Here is a 17,703-nt window from a genome sequence, read left to right on the forward strand (position 1 = left end):
TTTTTTTGTAAATTTTCTTCTATTAACTTTTCTTAGAAAAATATACATCATTTTAAAATTGAATGAAATTTATTTTTTGTTTAAGGCTAATTTTTATAATCCACGTTTGTACATCCCTCTTTTTTGAGAGTACACAATTGAAGTACAAAATTCAATCAACCTACATAATTACAAAGATTTATAACTATTTGAAAATATTACTTCGACAAAGTGAGCTTGAAGAACAACTTCGATATCATTTACCTACCCAGATAGCAAAATGAAGTCTTGATGAGTCCTGAATGAGTTCCTATTTATGATTTGGACGTCTCATCAACATCTTAAAGAAGTCTTTAAGAAGTTCTCAAGATGTCGAATGAGCCACCTAGCGAGCTCAGTAAGATGTCTTTAAAAAGAGTTCTCAAAGAGTTCTTTTTTCTGACTTCGCAAATAAAACTTCAGTATGAATTTACCATGACGTCTTTTAGGAGCTCTTAATTTTGACTTCATAAAGAAGTTAAAAAAAGATTACATTAAGATGTCACAAAACTGACGTCTTATTTATAGAGTCTTCAAGAACTCTTAATTAAGAGTTCTTAAAAATGACACCTTTAAGAAATCATTATGACTTCTTGAGGATGCCTTCAAACAGACGTCGTAAAGCAGTGATTCCGACTTGAATGCTGTCTGGGTAGGTGTTCTGAATTATTAACTATACAAAAACAGATTCTCTGTAAAGAAATCGTCCCATTTACGAAATTCCCAATACGAGTATTTAAGAAATATTATAAATGTACGACATTCTATTTCATGAAAAAAAAAAAAAAAAAGAAAGAAATCATAAGAAACGTCAAATAGTTAGCATATTTTAGAATTTTAAGGATAATTTTAGTAAAATTAAATGATTCTGAAGAAAATTGCTTAAACGTATTAGGGGAGAGTGGGATCAATTGAACCAAAAATACTTTGACATTTGTTTTTTATATGAATAAAAGCAAAAAGATATTTTTTTTTTTGACGAAATTAAAATTCATTATATAGACTATCATTTCTCGTAAGCACATAACTTGACAAATGATAAAAATTTTCAATAAATACGAAACTGTACAACTGCATCAAATGGTTTAATCGTCCCCTTTGCGGGGGCAATTGAACCACTAGTCGGGGACAATTGAACCAAGAGTATTATAACCACAAACGAATGACTTTAATGAATAATTTACTATTCATTACAGCTTAAAACTAAAATTACAGCACTTCTAATAATATTTATTATTTTATATAACATTATATGTTAAAACAATCACTTTAAAAACTTCTGTCAATATAATTATTTTTTTTCTTGATTAGTTTAGCTTGTTTTCACATTTTGTCAAGATGCGCGCGCATGTCTGATGCTCACAGTGTGATTCGTGTGGTTCAACCGTCCCCGAGAGTACTGGTTCAATTGACCCCATATGATTTTATTGAAATAATTAGTTTAAAAAAAAAATATCCAAAAACTTTTTTGCTAGAAGTAAAGCTAGAAATTTATGACTAATATATGTAAGAAGGTATTACAAAAAAAATTTAAGATTTCATTTGAAAATTAAAAAATTATTAAACAATTTGCCAAGAGCTGAAATCAAAGATTAGATACCTAAAAACACAAAAACTTGAATTTTTTAAAATTAAATCATCATATTGGTTCAAAATTTTGGTCAGACTGAGGTTTAGTGTATTGAAATATAATTCCATGAGGACGACTTATTTTTATATTTTTTTCGATTTTTTAAGCCTACTGGTTCAATTGCCCCGTGGTTCAATTGACCCCACTCTCCCCTATATATGCCTTACCGCAAAAAAAATCGAATTTTGTACCCTGATTAGAAAATACGATTTGTGACATTTTCTTCTTTCCAATAATACTATTTTCATTGAAATTTGAACGTCACTTTTTGTGAAATAAAATAATCTCTGTGATTCCCCATAAGGATCGATGGTAAAGGCAAACGTTTTTTAATAATATCTTTTTTTCAGTTCAGGTTATTGAAATTGTTTTAACTCAACTTCAACCTTGAATAACTTTTGAAGGAGTGAACTCAGCAAAAAATGTTAAGAGACCTTTTTTGTAGGGCATGAAATTTCCTTTAAAAATCTGCAATGGTCTTCTTTAGATATTTATTGATTCGTCAGTTACAAAATTCAAAAGTAAAAATGTTAAATCGAAAAAATTTAGCAATTTATTAAGCTTAACTAATCGGAAACGGCTTGTCTGACGAAAATTTTCAATCAGACTTTTTTTGTAGGGAATTCAACTTTACATGAGAATAAATGGAAATTAATTTTTTTTACCCCCATGTTCTAGCAGTTCTGACGGAAAACATCAAATTATGAATTAAAATTAAAAATAGCGATGATAGGTCTCTTAAAATTAATATTAAGGGCTCAAACTTTCATGAAATTTTTTTTTGTCATTCTGAAAAATATTTTCGATATAGCTAAGAATAAAAAAATAGTCAATTTTTTTGGCCCAGTCTAGTGCCCCAGTGAACACATGACCTTGTTTTGACGTCATACGTAGGTCATAGAAATGTCACGGCATCTTACGTAAATTTCATGTCAATCTAACGTTCTACATGACTAATATGATGTAAAAACTTGACATCAGATTGATGTTAGCATGACTCTCGTACGACATCACAGTTATGACTTATGTATTACGTACGCTTGACATCAAATTTACATCACATTGTTACGTAGTAATAAAGTCATTATTGTATATCATAATGACGTAATTTTAAAATCATACATTTATGTCAGTAGCAAAGTCACGGTTATACGTAATATGAATGTCACTCTTAAATCATATCTTTACATCAGTGACAAGTCAGTATTTTATGCAATGCTGATGTAATTTCTAAGTCATAGTGTTTTTATCATCTATTTATTAAAATAAAACAATCATAGAATGAATTTTCAAAAATGTGTAAATGTGTAAAAATAACAACTAAATATCGAACATTTTTGGGGCCAAAGTAATCGATAAACTCGATAATAAATTTCAGACGTTTTAGATTAAAACATTAGCGTGAGCATAAAAAAGTAACTTTATTTTTTTAGATGATATACCGAAAATATCATTGAGGATGAAAAAGAAAATGTGACGACGGTTTAAACTTTTTTGATATTAAGATTGTAGAGTGTAGTATTGCAATTTTTCAATTGATTGAACTTCATAAAATTTTATGAAATTATTTAATGTTTCGCAAAATTTTATGTAAGATTTTTTAAATTTTACATCACAATAGAAAATTAAAAAATTTGAAGAAACTTAATAAATTTTTATATAATTTCTTTATAATTATCATCGAGTCCGACAAATATTGTTTTTATAAAATTTCATATAAGTTCATGGAGTTTTTTTTAGTTTTGTAAAAATCCATCACGAAAACTTATGAACTCTGTCTTTACCGGCATTTCACTCTAAATACATCAATTAAGCACAAGATTTGAACTCTCGTGATGTGGACCAGTGATCAACGTACAGAACTACCAGCCAAGAGGAGCCGTGTTCGAACCCAGCAGACGCCCAGGATTTTTTCATCATTAACTGCTATCACTTCGTGTTTCTGAATTTGTAATGCGTTCGCGCGATAATAATCAAATCAAAAATTCGGTATTTAATTTTTTTTTTTTAAATATTTTTTCCGGATTGATGATTTTGACATCACCCACATGTCATACTGACGTCTTCGAATGTCACACAGACGTCATATTTACGTCATGTATGCGTCATTAGTTTTACATCATAACCTTACGTAAAAAAGCGTGAAATAATGAGTCACACCTGACTCATTCGTGACTTATATCTTACGTAAATTATGACATAGCGTAAAATCACTCTGACATCAAATTTACGTTAATGTGTTTACTGGGTGATCATGCATGAGAAATCATAATTATGCCTGACCAAGCATGGTCACGCATGCTCATGGTTAGCGAATATTCAGGCATGATCATGCATTTTCAGGTCTGGTGATTTTTTCCCGGGAAATTCTAAGTTGAAATTATTTATTAAATTTATATGAATTATTTCATAATAAAATATTAAGGGAATGTAACAATAGTTTTATAAAAATTGATTTATTAAAAAAGTTACAGGTATCTAAAAAATTTTTTAATAGTTTTTTCTTTGAGCATTCTTTGCATACGACTTGACATAAAAAAAATTATACGTAAGTTTTTGTTGATATATAAATATAGAAACAAAAAAATATGAGCCAAATTAAAAATAAGTTGCTAAAAAAATTGTGTGACTTAACATGGCATTTGTTATCTGGAAAGAGTTTGAACTATCAAACGTTTTTATGACTAATAATTTTCTCGTTTTGATGGCTCTCTTTTAATATTCGTGGCACAGAATTTTGATTAGTAGACATTGTTTTATTTTCAGTTTTTCGATTATTACTTTTATGTGATTGTGGAGATTTTTGAGTAGTTTTTGAACTAGAGTTTCTACTATTAATTATTTCATCAATACTTTGTTTCAATTCCTCCATTTCAAGAATATCAATTGGGAGAGATGTTTGTGTCGCTATTTCCCGCGCACTCGATTGCGCATCTAATTGCATATTCTGAACCAATTCCGGGCAACAAGAATTCAAACTTGAACTCAAGTTACTGATATTGGTTTTTTTGGTTAAATCTTTCACATTTTCTTTCTCTATTTTGGTGTCATTAGATGCTTGGAGAAAGTGCTTGAGAATAGTCTCGTTTTGAATAATAAATTTACTTTTTTGAGTTTCGCGACTTTTTTCGCTATCATGACTAAAACGTTTAGAACTTTTATCACTATTTTTACTTCTAGTACAACTTTCTGGTTCTTCGGAATCGAGCATTTTAGTCTCTTCATCCACTTGACTATCTTCACTCTCACTATAATGCTCGTCTTCCTCAATATTAATATTTTCAACAATAACAATTTTACTTTCACTATCGGGGTTTTTATCTTGGTCGATACTTGAGTTTTCATCACTATCGCTATCACCAGGGAAAAAAAACGGTAATAACATGCCTGCATTATGCATTAGTTCAGAATTAAAACCACTTTCGTCTAGACCTGCCGTAGCAGAACGCCTTTTCATTCCAGGTATTTGTGATGTTCCACCAATGGTAAGTGCAGATAAAATTTGAGCACCATGTTGACTATTTAGAGATGTCGCACTTCCTCTTTTAAATAATGGACCAATGGTAGATATAGAAGATTGTACAATTTTTCGATTTGAGAGTTGTTTTCTAGGTTTCGGATTTGGTTTACGTTTGCGAGTCGCTTTAACTTCAGCAATTTGATAAGAATATTGTGAATCCACAGAATTTCTGCGAGACTGGACTGAAACTCTTTGTACACTAAAACTTATTTCGGAATCTACCGAGTTTCTTCGATTGCTTGATACCGATCCTGCATTGCCGCCTATTAAAGCGCCTCTACGTGTTACGAATTTCGGCAACGCTGCTGCCCAAGTTGAACTGAAATCTTGAGAAGCTACGGAATTGAGATCAAAATTTAATCCTACTGGATCTTCATGAGTATTGTAGATACTTATTGATAAACGACCTTTATTATTGAAAGTTTTTCTTTTGGCAAATGCTTGTGCAATTACTCTATGCTTTTTTAATTTTACTGGCTCCTCGGGTTCACGGTTGAATGTTCTAAAAAAAGTTATTATAATAACTATCCCTGGCAAAAATAATTTAAATCCATGTAGATATGAATCTAGTCAATCCAATAAGGTTATAGTTTTAAAAACATTAGATCTCATTAGATATTACAAATTTATATTATCCGACCACTAAAATATTTCAATTCAAATTCAAACAGAATTTAACGGTCTACTAATTGTTTTTTTTAATTCTATGCTTAGGAAAATTACGTCAACCTGAATGGATCTAAATAGATTCAAATAGATCGATATATTGATTTAAGTAGATCTAATTCTTCCCAAAGTCTTATTAGATTGATTTATAGAAATTATTTAAAGTTACCTTAGTAATAAAAGAACATAAGCCACATTCAGAAAATTTTACAGATGTTAAAAATTATTTAAGAATATAAATAGCTGGGATACGATAAAGAAGAATTTTAATCGCGTGAATAAAATATTTCCAATTAAATTAGAATTATAATAAACAGTAACGAAAAAGAGGCTAACTGAATTTTTCGATCGTAAAGCACACCCTAATGCTTCGCATTAAGAGCCGTGTAATATTAAATACGATAGTGCTCGCCCCCTAAGATACAGTCGAGTCACGTTATAAATCCTATTAGTTTCTCTCTCATATTAACGCGAGTCTGGTTAAAAGAAAAAGATACAAGCCGGACTTATAACGCGACTCGACTGTATCAGACTCGGGGTTTTGGTTCCAAGAAAAATACCTTAGAGAGGTACCCCTTCCACTCTTATAAGGTGGAGCTATTGAAAATAGAAGCATGCGCAGTCTTACTATCTATGTATATTTATGTGTATGTAAACAGCTGACTTATAGTAGCGGTTCAAGCGCATGCGCAAGTAAATTCCACTCAGTGTAGTGGGGAAACTGAATTGAGGGGAAAAGGTAGTAAAATGAGGGGAAATGATATCTTACAAAGGGATATCTTAGGCGGGGGGGGGGGGGGGGTACTGAAGTAATTTTTATGTAAAATTAAATTGATAGTTCTTATTATAAGAAAACTATTCCGTAGTAAGACGTATATAAGCAAAATTCTGAAGTGAATATCTTGAGTAAGGCTCGTAGCTGTTAATGTCTTTTTCTACGTATGTGTCTTTCGCAAGATCGTGTATCAAGAAACCTCTGTCAAGAATTGTGTATGTCTTACTCATGGTATCGTACACAAGAATATTAAAGATATATTGAATACAGAGCAATGAAAAAGTGTCTGACGCCTTTTTTGCAACAGTAACTTACTGTAGGTACTTACGCATGGCTTGCTCAATATATGCTCAAGAATCAAGGTCAACATTGAGCTTTGAGCAGATCTTGAGCAAGCCATGAGCAGCTATTTTCAACTATAGTCTCTCTCCAGAATTGAGTTATAATCTGGCACGAATTTACTGTGTAAGGCTTGCACTAGAATTGCAATTTAAATCTGCTCACAAGTATCTGCAACAAGACACATCCGTAGAGACATAAGCACCTATAGTCGTCCCGGAGAAAGCTTGGGATTTTTTCCCACTATTATTTTTCCCCCCTCTATTATAATATTCTGAAAAAGATATTCTGCGCATGCGCAAATCTGAATATTATGGTAGAGGTGGAATAATTGTGGTAAGGCAAAATCCCAAATTTTCATTGGGACGACTATATCAATCTTAAGAGCAGGCTTGCACAAGGATTGAAAAAGATTGATATATAGAATTGCGACGCTTTAGTAATAAATTTCTAGAGACACCAATTACTTAAGGCAAACAAATATTTATTCAGTTTACTTGATACTTTCTCAAATTTATTACAATTGAAAACTTTAATAAAACAATTATTCGGTTGATTAAAAAAAAAAGAAATTAAAGAAAGATAAAATTGAAATTTAGAAGATTTGGGAAATTCCAAAGTGCACGCCTCAATTAAATTTCAAAAAAGTTTGAATCACCCGCGTTTTTTCATAAAAATTTCCATAGTAAATATAGGGTAGTAGAAGTGAACAAACAAATGAAAATATGAAGAACATTTCTCATAAGAATGGTTGCAATGTGTGTTTATTTACATTTAAAATAGTCGGTTTTAACAGTTATAATTTATTATTAAAAAAAAAAAAAAAACGAAGACTACAGTGGTGATTTTCGAAAGGAACCGTCTGCGAAATTCTGAAGATTCTAAAAGAAAAATCAAGCCGTTCCATCAAGTTGTTCTTGAGATATCTGTACCACGACTTTTTTTCGAACTAGACAAATGGACGCCCACGATAAATTTTTTTTATATTAATACGTATCAGACAGTTTTAAAAAAGTATCAGAATTATTCGTGAGTGTCTCCTCTTTATATTTATGTGCTTTTCACAATGTATAAGTGTGATATAAAAATAATATATACAGTTTAATGTGAAGAAATCGCATGACTTTGACAAGTCGGTTATAAACCACAATTTTTCCGCTTCGCGCTCGAGACGTGCAATTAGTAAAAATATCTTGTACTAAGACGAAAATTAATTTTTATAACGAAATGAAATTTCTCATTGGTATCGATAAAAATTTTTGTGTCACCACTGACATTTAAAAAGTGTTGGATAAATTTTCACTTAGAACATCGTTAATTCTTAAGTATTAATTTCAAAGTATAATTCTCATGCTTTTTTTCAATCTACTATTAAATAGAGAAGAATAAATGATAGTTTTAGCCCTGATTAAAAATACTCATTAAAAAGTATTGGAAATTATTTCAATTCTTTTTAATCCATACGGATATTTTGAAAAATATTAAATGGAATTAAAATTTCGATCATTTGAATACTTTCTAATTCTTTTAATAAAATTTAAAAGTATTGAGAAGAATTAAATTTTTCATCATTTTAGAAAAAGATTCAGAAAGATTAAAAACTGTCAATTCATTTGAATTTTTCTTAATCCCTCACGTGACCCGACATGTGAAATTATTTTGTTATTGAGAAGTATTCAGAAAGATTGAAAATGTTAATTCATTTGAAACGAAGGTTTAGAAAGATTAAAAATATCAATTTATTTGAATCTTTTTTAATTCTTTGGAAGTTTAAAAATTCTTATATTATTTTTAGATTTAATATAATTGAAAAGTATTAATTTCATGTCCAGATGAAAACCTTGTGGAATAGAATTTATTCAAAAGTATTCAACTCTCATTTTTTTCAATACTTTTCAATGAGTATTTTTAATCAGAGAGTGTTTAAAAAACGTATAGTAATCGAATTAAAGATACCAGAAATATATTGAAGCATGCTTGGAGCGAATCGTTACAAACAATATTTGTTTTTAATTGATAGAACATACAGATGAAATTAAAAAAAAAATTTACCGACGGAAAAATCGTTTCCAGGTTTCAACGGTGGAACTGGTCCAAACCCAAAGAGACATCAACACGCCGGCAAGAAAAGGTGACAATAAATGTAATTGTAGCTTGTTAATACTAGGCCTTGATGCTATTTTACATTCCAAATTTTCTTCATACTTGATTATTGAACATCTTTAAAATATGTTGACAGTTATAATATATAGTTTTATTAATTAAAATCTTGTATTAAATAAAATACTTACAATATATATTCTCTAAAACTTTGATGCCATTTCCATGAGTTTTGAAAATCATAAATGTGACAATAAAATGTAATTATTACAGTAAAAAATATTAAAACTGAAAAACATCCCATCCTGATGATTGTACCTCGAATTTTTGAATTCGCTCTTTCCGATACAATACTATGACTTTTTATTTTTAAACGAATCAAAGTTATTAATCCTAAAATAATATAATGTTAATATAGATATTTGTCTGTGATCAACTGAATTCAAATTATTTTATATTAACTTACAGTAATCCGACAATCATTATAAGCATTAAAAATAACATATATTTTATAATGTTAAGTTAAAATAATAAAATATGCATTAGGGTGTGTTATTTTAGGGTAACTTTTTTTCAACGCATTACCAGCTTCTATACTAGCAGAAAGGTAAAATAAGATGCCTGTTAAAATGAGAGCCCTTAATATATGAAGCTGAAGTTAGCTGCCGCTACTTATTACGACTGCTAGCTTCAACTTCATCCCTTCATATTAACATTGTAACGAATGTGAAACTGATGTTTTAAAATATTTGGGTAACTAGAAAACAAATGCCTTCTTCTCTTGTTTTATAGATGCGCGACTAGATTCAGTCAATCATATATTGACAACATAACAGCAAACATCTGTATTCAATAAACTATATCTCTCTTTGCTTTTCTTTTACTGCTGTTAAATGTGGAGTTGTTATTTCTAATATAAGTGTGTTATTATTGTAGTGTATAAGTGATATTAATTTAAGATACCAGTCATTACAATTTGATGTCAGAAGTGCGCGTAACCTTCGTGTGTCGTGTGAACTTACAAATATAAAATTAAAATAAATATATCTGTAAAAATATCGCGACGCGACGGGAAAGGCAAAGATTAAAAAGAAAACGATCGTGATTCTTTTGATATTACTAATGACGCGGATAATAATAAATTTGTTTTCTAGCTATTCAAATATTTTGAAACATCAGTTTCACATTCGTTACAATATGAACAGGTGGCTCATCACGATTTTCTATTTCCTATTTAAATAACATGGGAAAAAAACTTTAGGTTTAGAACTTTAAACCTCGGCAATGGCTCATTGTACCGATAAGATCAGGATACCTTTTCGTAGGAAATTTAAAGCGCTAAAAAAAATATTCACCTACCATTTTCTGATAAATCTATCTGTTCAAAAGTTATTGGAGCTCCAAGTCAACTTTATAGTAAACTTCGAGATCAAGTAACTTTCCGGCGAAACTATTCGACTTATTGTAAAATGCCATAGGATCTTTTTTGTAGGTACTTTTATTCCTGACAAATTATTACGAATAAAATTTTTAGAAATTCCGCATTGTTTTGTAGTTATCTTCATTTTAATGTCAAGCTCTTGAAATCGATCAGAACACTATTTTTTTTGAAGAGCTTGATAATAAAACAGAAGTTACTAGCAAATTATACAGAATCTGAAAAATTTTTATCACAGATAATTTGTAAGAAATAGAATTTTCTACAAAATAGGCTCTTTTACATTTTGTGATAAGTTTGATAGTTTGGCCGGAAAAGTAAAAAGATGTCGAAATTTAATATAAATTCGACTTCAAGCTCAAATAACTTTTGAACAGATATGGATTTATCAAAAAATGATACGATACTTATTTTGTAGCGCGTTAAATTCTCTACAAATATGTATCTTAGGCTTATCTGTACAATGAGCCATTGCCGAGGTATAAAATTCCAAACTTAAAAATTTTTTTCTCATGTTATTTAAATGAGAAATAGAAAATCGCAATCAAGGAATTCTTAATATTAATAGTAAAAGCTCAAAGTTTAAGAGGCATTTTATTTTAACTTTCTGCAAAAACAGAAGCTGGTGGTGCATTGAAAAAAAAAGTTGCCCTAAAATGACCCACCCTAATACACATTCCGATATAATCGTTGAATGAACTTACCTCTGGATAAAAAGTATTCACCAACAGCAGAACTTATTAAAGTAGGACCTAGTACAAATCCAGCGCGTACGATGTGATTCGTATATCCTACGAAACAAATACCTGTAACGCTGTTTCCATCAACTTCACAAAGGGTAATGATTGTGACTGTTAAAACAAGAGGACAACACCAGGCAATCAGATGAAAATAAGCACTCTTCTTATCAATTTTATCTTGGATTGTGCTAATAGATTGAAATCTCATATGCCAAGCGTAAGTGAGAATTACAAACCACACCAAAGCTGCCATTGATGGATAATAAATTAAAACAAAAACCATAACACAAAATAAATTGCCACCACTGTAATTATGAAAAATAAATAATTGTAAGAAATAAGTACAAATGTTAAAAATCAAAAAGGGCACACCTCAATCGCTTTCATTTTATTATTATTAAAATTTCTTTTTACATTATTAATTGTTATTTAACTTTTAACTGATTAAATTCATTTTTTATTTTTAGTCTTTTTTTCCAGTTTAATTTTTAGTTTTTAAAATTTTGTTTAAATATTCCACCTTTTTTTTTTTAATCCTACTGTCACACCTCATATAACAATCTTTTTTAATTCTTAAGCAAATCTGCTTTTAAGATTGATAGGTGCTTATGTCTCTACGGATGTGTCTTGTTGCAGATACTTGTGAGCAGATTTAAATTGCAATTCTAGTGCAAGCCTTACACAGTAAATTCGTGCCAGATTATAACTCAATTCTGGAGAGAGACTATAGTTGAAAATAGCTGCTCATGGCTTGCTCAAGATCTGCTCAAAGCTCAATGTTGACCTTGATTCTTGAGCATATATTGAGCAAGCCATGCGTAAGTACCTACAGTAAGTTACTGTTGCAAAAAAGGCGTCAGACACTTTTTCATTGCTCTGTATTCAATATATCTTTAATATTCTTGCGTACGATACCATGAGTAAGACATACACAATTCTTGACAGAGGTTTCTTGATACACGATCTTGCGAAAGACACATACGTAGAAAAAGACATTAACAGCTACGAGCCTTACTCAAGATATTCACTTCAGAATTTTGCTTAAACAAGTGTTACTAAGGAAGTTATTATATTTTTCGAAAGATATTATGGTTCCGAATATTCATACAAGACAATTGACACTACTGGTTTTTGGATTAAAATAATTCATTTTAAATCGAGAAAAAAAAATCGACTTAATACCGGGTCGAAATTATTCCTTAATAAATTATCTTTGTATTAGTATACAATTTAATCGATTTTAGTGTTATCAAAAAAAGTACAGCGACGATTTAACGTTCAATCTTAAAGCACACAGCGTTCACGATTGAGGTGTGCAGTATCATATAATAAATAATATAAAATAAAATACCTGGGTTCTTTTATACGAAGTGTATTATCTTTATGGCATATTATTGAATCTCTAGTTACCGATGTAAATTGAAGGATCCATCCAATACAAGAGATTAAAAAACAACAGTTTATATAGAAAATAACAAGAGATGGATATTTATTGGCACTCCGCCAATCAATTAAAAAGGTAAAAATAGTGAATAGATGAAAACACATACAAATGATTGCACCCCATTTTATGAACGAATGAATTTGTTTGTGCTCATCAATGGTATAAAGCGGATCATTACACTGAGTACCACAGCCTTCAATTCCTTCAAATGTTGCTAGAGAATTATCAGTGGGAACTAGAGGTTTCAAACATCTTCCTGACGTATTAAACTGCAGTTCTCTCGAAATATCTTTGCATAATTTTGGGAATAGTTTTTTATTATCACATTTAATGAAACTTGGCCATATCGTATGATTCATAACAATTCTACAAGGATTTAGTATTTTCTTGCACATCTCTTGTGAAGGCAACTCAACAACATTATTATCGCATTTCGGCATGAACAATGAACATAAAAGTGGTTGAACTACAGCCCAACATTTGGGAATGTGTTGTAATCCTTGTAAAAGTCGAAGTTGTTCCTAAAAATGCAATCTATTTGAGTTTATTACTCGTGATATTGTAATATTATCATAATATTTGTCAAAAAAAAAAAAAAATTTATTCACGGAAAAGATTTAAAATTTTTTTATAAATGAGTAAATATAACAGTAAGAAAAAACAGAAAATCGACGTTTTGTTCCATACGTCGTATGGAAGTTTCAAGAAAAGTTTTTTGGGCATACAGTCCAGTCGCGTTATAAGTCCACCGACTTATATTTTTTGGAAGACATTCCCCCTCTATGACTACAAAAATAATCATATACACACTCACACGCTTGCAAAGTAAACAAATTTCTTATTCCTAGAAGAGTTTTTCTAGCCCAAAGAAAATTTTTGTTTTAAAAAAAAATTGATTTTGTCAAAAAAATATTAATAGACATGCTTTATTTTACCTAATGTTGTTCAGATTAGTTTTGTACCTTAACAAACAATTTTTTTTATAAATAAATAATTTAACCGTATCTAAAATTCAAAACTAGACCGATAACGCGAGACTTATGACGCTCAGCAACAGTGGCTTATTGGAAATCATATTTTTAATAAGCTCTTAAGTTACTCATCGATGTGTGTCATCCGATATATTAATTTATACAACTAAATAATTAAATTTATGTATTTCATAGTTTATAGAAATAACTCTCGAAAAAGTTGAAATATTTTATTTTTACCAATACCAATGAGAAACTTTATTTTGTTATGAAAACAAATTCTTTTCTTAGTGGAAGAATTTTTTTATAATTTTTAATTATGTCTTTCTTCAATCCTTTTTTTCTGTATTTAACTAAATAATTGTTTTCTTATCGTTTTTAATTGCAATAAATTTGAGAAAATATCAACTAAATCGAAGACATATTTGCTTGTCTTAGGGAGGAACAGGGTCTGAGATACAAAAAAAAAAGAGGATATTTTTGTGATTTTTTTTTCAGAGTACCTTCTTTATTAAAATTCTTAAAATTTGTGACATTATAAAGCATCAAACCAGTGGTTGTGGGGAGAACCGAGTCACCTTAAAGAGAAAAAAGTCTTCATGCGGTAGGCAGAATAACTCATGACTTCTTCATCTGAAGTCAAAAAACTTAAAAAATTTGTTGAGTACACAAGTTTATCTTGAATTTGAACGGAGCAATTTTTAGTAAAAATCAGAGTTTTTTTTATTGTACCTTTACCAAAAATTCAAAAATGAATATTTTGTTTATTCCTTCGTTCAAATCCAAAATAAACTCATGTACTCAAGAAATCTTTTTGATTGTTTGATTTCAGATGAAACAGTCATGAGTTATCCTGCCTACCGCGTGGCGATTTTTTTTAAGGTGATTCGGTTCTCCCCACTACCACCGGCTTATTTTTCAATATTTTTTTATGAAAATTTAGCAGAATATTTTTAAAATGATGCTTAATAATGTCACAAATTTTAAGAATTTTAACAAAGAAAGCACTTTGAAAAAAAATCACAAAAATATGCTCTTTTTTTGTGTCTCAGACCCTTTTTCTTCTTCAAGTGATTGATGTTTCTAGAAATTTATTATTAAAGTGAAACAATAGTTTTCTAAAAATAAGAACTATTTATTTAATTTAAAAAAAAAAAATTATTTATTTTGAGGATTTTTTTTTCTCAATGTACCGAAAAATCGTTATAAATAAATTTAAAATTTTTTAATCAAGTATCCAAATAAACATCGCGGTGTATTTCGACTCAAAAATAGTTATTTTACCAACAGTAATTTTTTAATCTATGATATATATTACGCCAATTATACAAATATATATTATATATAAAGTGATCAGGTATAGATTAGGTATGTTACCTTATTAAGAATGTAATTTATGATAAAAGTTGTGATAAACTAGTGAGAAAAAAGTCCCTTCCACGATTCCGAAAATTCCAAGAGTACTAAGACAAATTAAAGTTTGACGAGGCTTGTTATCATAATTCATATTATCGAATTGCGATCTAGAATATTGAAATTACAAGAGAAAAGTTAAAATAATTTATATCTTTAAACTCTACTCTCGTGGTAGTTAACAAATATTGAGAAGAACTAATTTGATAATTTATTACCGCAATTAAATCCTGAGTTGTGCCTTCCGGAAGAAGATCCAAAGTAGACATAGTGTATGGCAAGACAGTACCCATGCATGTGTTGTATTCCAATTTTACACAAGTAGCCGGTCTTCTGCATTCTACACTATTTGAATAGCTGCGGAGATCATAAGGGTACAAACTTTCACCCCTATCGTTTTCTATGATTTCATTTCTCTCATAAATTCCACTCGTCTCAGCATTTATGTTTGTTAATTTCGCGCTCAAAATAAATATACAGTAGAATGAACATAGTGAGATCTGAAAAAAAAAAATTAATAAAATAACAATTAAATTAAAGTCAAATTTTAAAAACAGAAACATAATAAATTTAAGTCAATCACTACGGTGATAAATTATTTTTAAGTTGAAAATTATAGTATATTTATTTATAAAATTTACCTTTGACAAGTAATAATATTGGCAATGCATTATTGTCAATTACACCTTTAAAACAATATTCAAGTGAATCGTTTAGTCTTTTTAAATTCTTTCTCGGCTTGGATGCATCAAGCGAAACACACAATCTCAGAAACCATACTAGCTAAATTACATTCCGTTTGCAGAGGAACAACCGGACCACACATACTGTGCGGTGTCTGGTCTCCGACCCATGGACCACCCACGGTGCGCTTTGTATTATTGGATCTCCCACCATTAGCCTTTCCGGTGTTTGTAAAAATGTGACTCCATGCTGACGCTTGACGCTGGCTTTGAGCATCAGATTTAGTGATTAGGGCCATTTCGAATGAACTGCAACTTGGAAAAAACATATTTTCCTGATAGTAAATTGACAGAATCGTTAATTTGGAAAATCAATTTGAAAAAAATCGGCGGCCGAAATTGGACGGAAAATTGCTAGCGAAATTTGTGGTGAACTTTCTATCGATTTGCGCTGTATGTTACGGTCACTTTGTAAGTAGAAAATTGAACAACTAAAGTTGACGTACATTTGCTGTCAACTTGAATAGAAATTTGCTCAACATGAATAATTTGCTTAAGATAGGAATCGATGACCAATCGTACGGTAAAAAAAAAGCATTTTTTTTAGCAACTCTGGCTAAAAATCTAATCATCTCGAGATTATCTGGAGATAATAATTGGGTGAAAGTTATCTTCAGATTGACAACAAACTACTGCTAATTATTACCCTTGAATATGTATTGTAAATTGTTTGAACTTGAAATTATTATTTTTTAATTTTTTTCTTTCATCACCAAATAACTATCAACAGCACTAGTGTGACTGTAGAATTAAGAAATAAAAAGCGGCATTATGAAAAAAAAGGCGGAATATTTAAAGAAAATTTTAAATAATAAAAATCAAACTGAAAGAAAAAACTAATAAAATAAAACACAAAAATGATAAGTTAAAAGCTAAATAATAATGTAAAGAAATAATTAGAATAATAATATAATAAAAGTAATAATATAAAAATAAAATATTAACAATTATTATGAACGATTGAGGATGCACTTTTTGATTTTCCAACATTTTTTTTTCCAAAATTTCAAAAAACGATCACAACATTAAGCATTGTATACCACTTACAAATTTTACACCATAAAATCTTGTTTAATATTTCCATTATAACTAGACTAATAATAATAATAATAATACTAAAAATAATAATAATAATAAGGAGCAGCCTGCAATCATTACGTGACTGCCCAAACATTACTACTAAATTTATAAAATACGCAGAAAAAAAGGATTTCTTGCCGCAAAAAATTTTAATTCGCACCAAGAAATCTTATGCATTATGAATTAAATACGAAAATTGTCTTGGGACAAGAAAAGATTTTTTTGGTCAAAAAATAATTCGTTGCACCGAGTAATTTTTTTTAGTTCTAAATAAATTTTTGTTTTCAATTCACACGGTGAAAAATTTCTTGCAGTAAGTAAAAATTTTCTTTAGGCGAGTAAAGATTTTTTGTGTCAATGAATTTTTTTTTTTATGCATACTTTTTTGGCTTTGAGAAGCTTCCTAAAACCAAAAAAGAGTATAAAAATCAGTCATTTTGGAATAAGTAACGAAATATAAATAATATAGCTTTATATTCAGTGACATTCAGTCATATTTAGTGATAGAATAATTAAAGTATTAATTTATTCAAAGAAAATAAATACGATCGTCTTTTTTTCGCGTAATTTAAATGTGATTCGAATGATATATATAAATCTATTCATCTCAATATATGGCAATTAAAAAAAGTTTAAACTATGAAAAAGCACAAATTCAAGTCAAGACCTATCTAATGATACCAATTTCAATAACATTAACTACTTCTATCATATATAGATATAGCGAGAACAAAATTTCCCTTATTCTCTTAATAATATAGATAATAATGATTAATTATCCGCTGGGCAAACTCAAAATCATTAGTTAGATCTTCATTCGATAAGA

The 17,703-nt window shown here is 29.5% G+C and overlaps 1 protein-coding gene across 3 annotated transcripts; it reads right to left on the minus strand.

Annotated features, from left to right (window-relative positions):
* Positions 1–4,083: 4,083 nt before the first annotated feature.
* Positions 4,084–15,976, minus strand: LOC103573862 (protein smoothened). 3 transcript variants are annotated; one of them, XM_008553111.3, is made up of 8 exons: positions 15,696–15,976; positions 15,273–15,554; positions 12,578–13,191; positions 11,191–11,531; positions 9,240–9,441; positions 9,001–9,168; positions 5,576–5,670; positions 4,084–5,503 (listed from the first exon to the last, which is right to left on the minus strand). In XM_008553111.3, exons 1-8 carry the CDS (start codon positions 15,723–15,725, stop codon positions 4,317–4,319), a joined length of 2,919 nt encoding a protein of 972 aa, XP_008551333.1. In that variant the 5' UTR covers positions 15,726–15,976; the 3' UTR covers positions 4,084–4,316. The 3 variants fall into 3 exon arrangements, with proteins under 3 accessions (XP_008551333.1, XP_008551332.1, XP_008551334.1); XM_008553110.3 differs by having other exon boundaries at positions 4,084–5,670; XM_008553112.3 differs by lacking the exon at positions 15,696–15,976 and adding an exon at positions 15,019–15,164 and having other exon boundaries at positions 4,084–5,670; positions 15,273–15,364.
* Positions 15,977–17,703: the final 1,727 nt, after the last annotated feature.

This window comes from Microplitis demolitor, chromosome 7 (assembly GCF_026212275.2).
Source record: "Microplitis demolitor isolate Queensland-Clemson2020A chromosome 7, iyMicDemo2.1a, whole genome shotgun sequence".
NCBI classification, from domain to species: Eukaryota; Metazoa; Arthropoda; class Insecta; order Hymenoptera; family Braconidae; genus Microplitis; species Microplitis demolitor.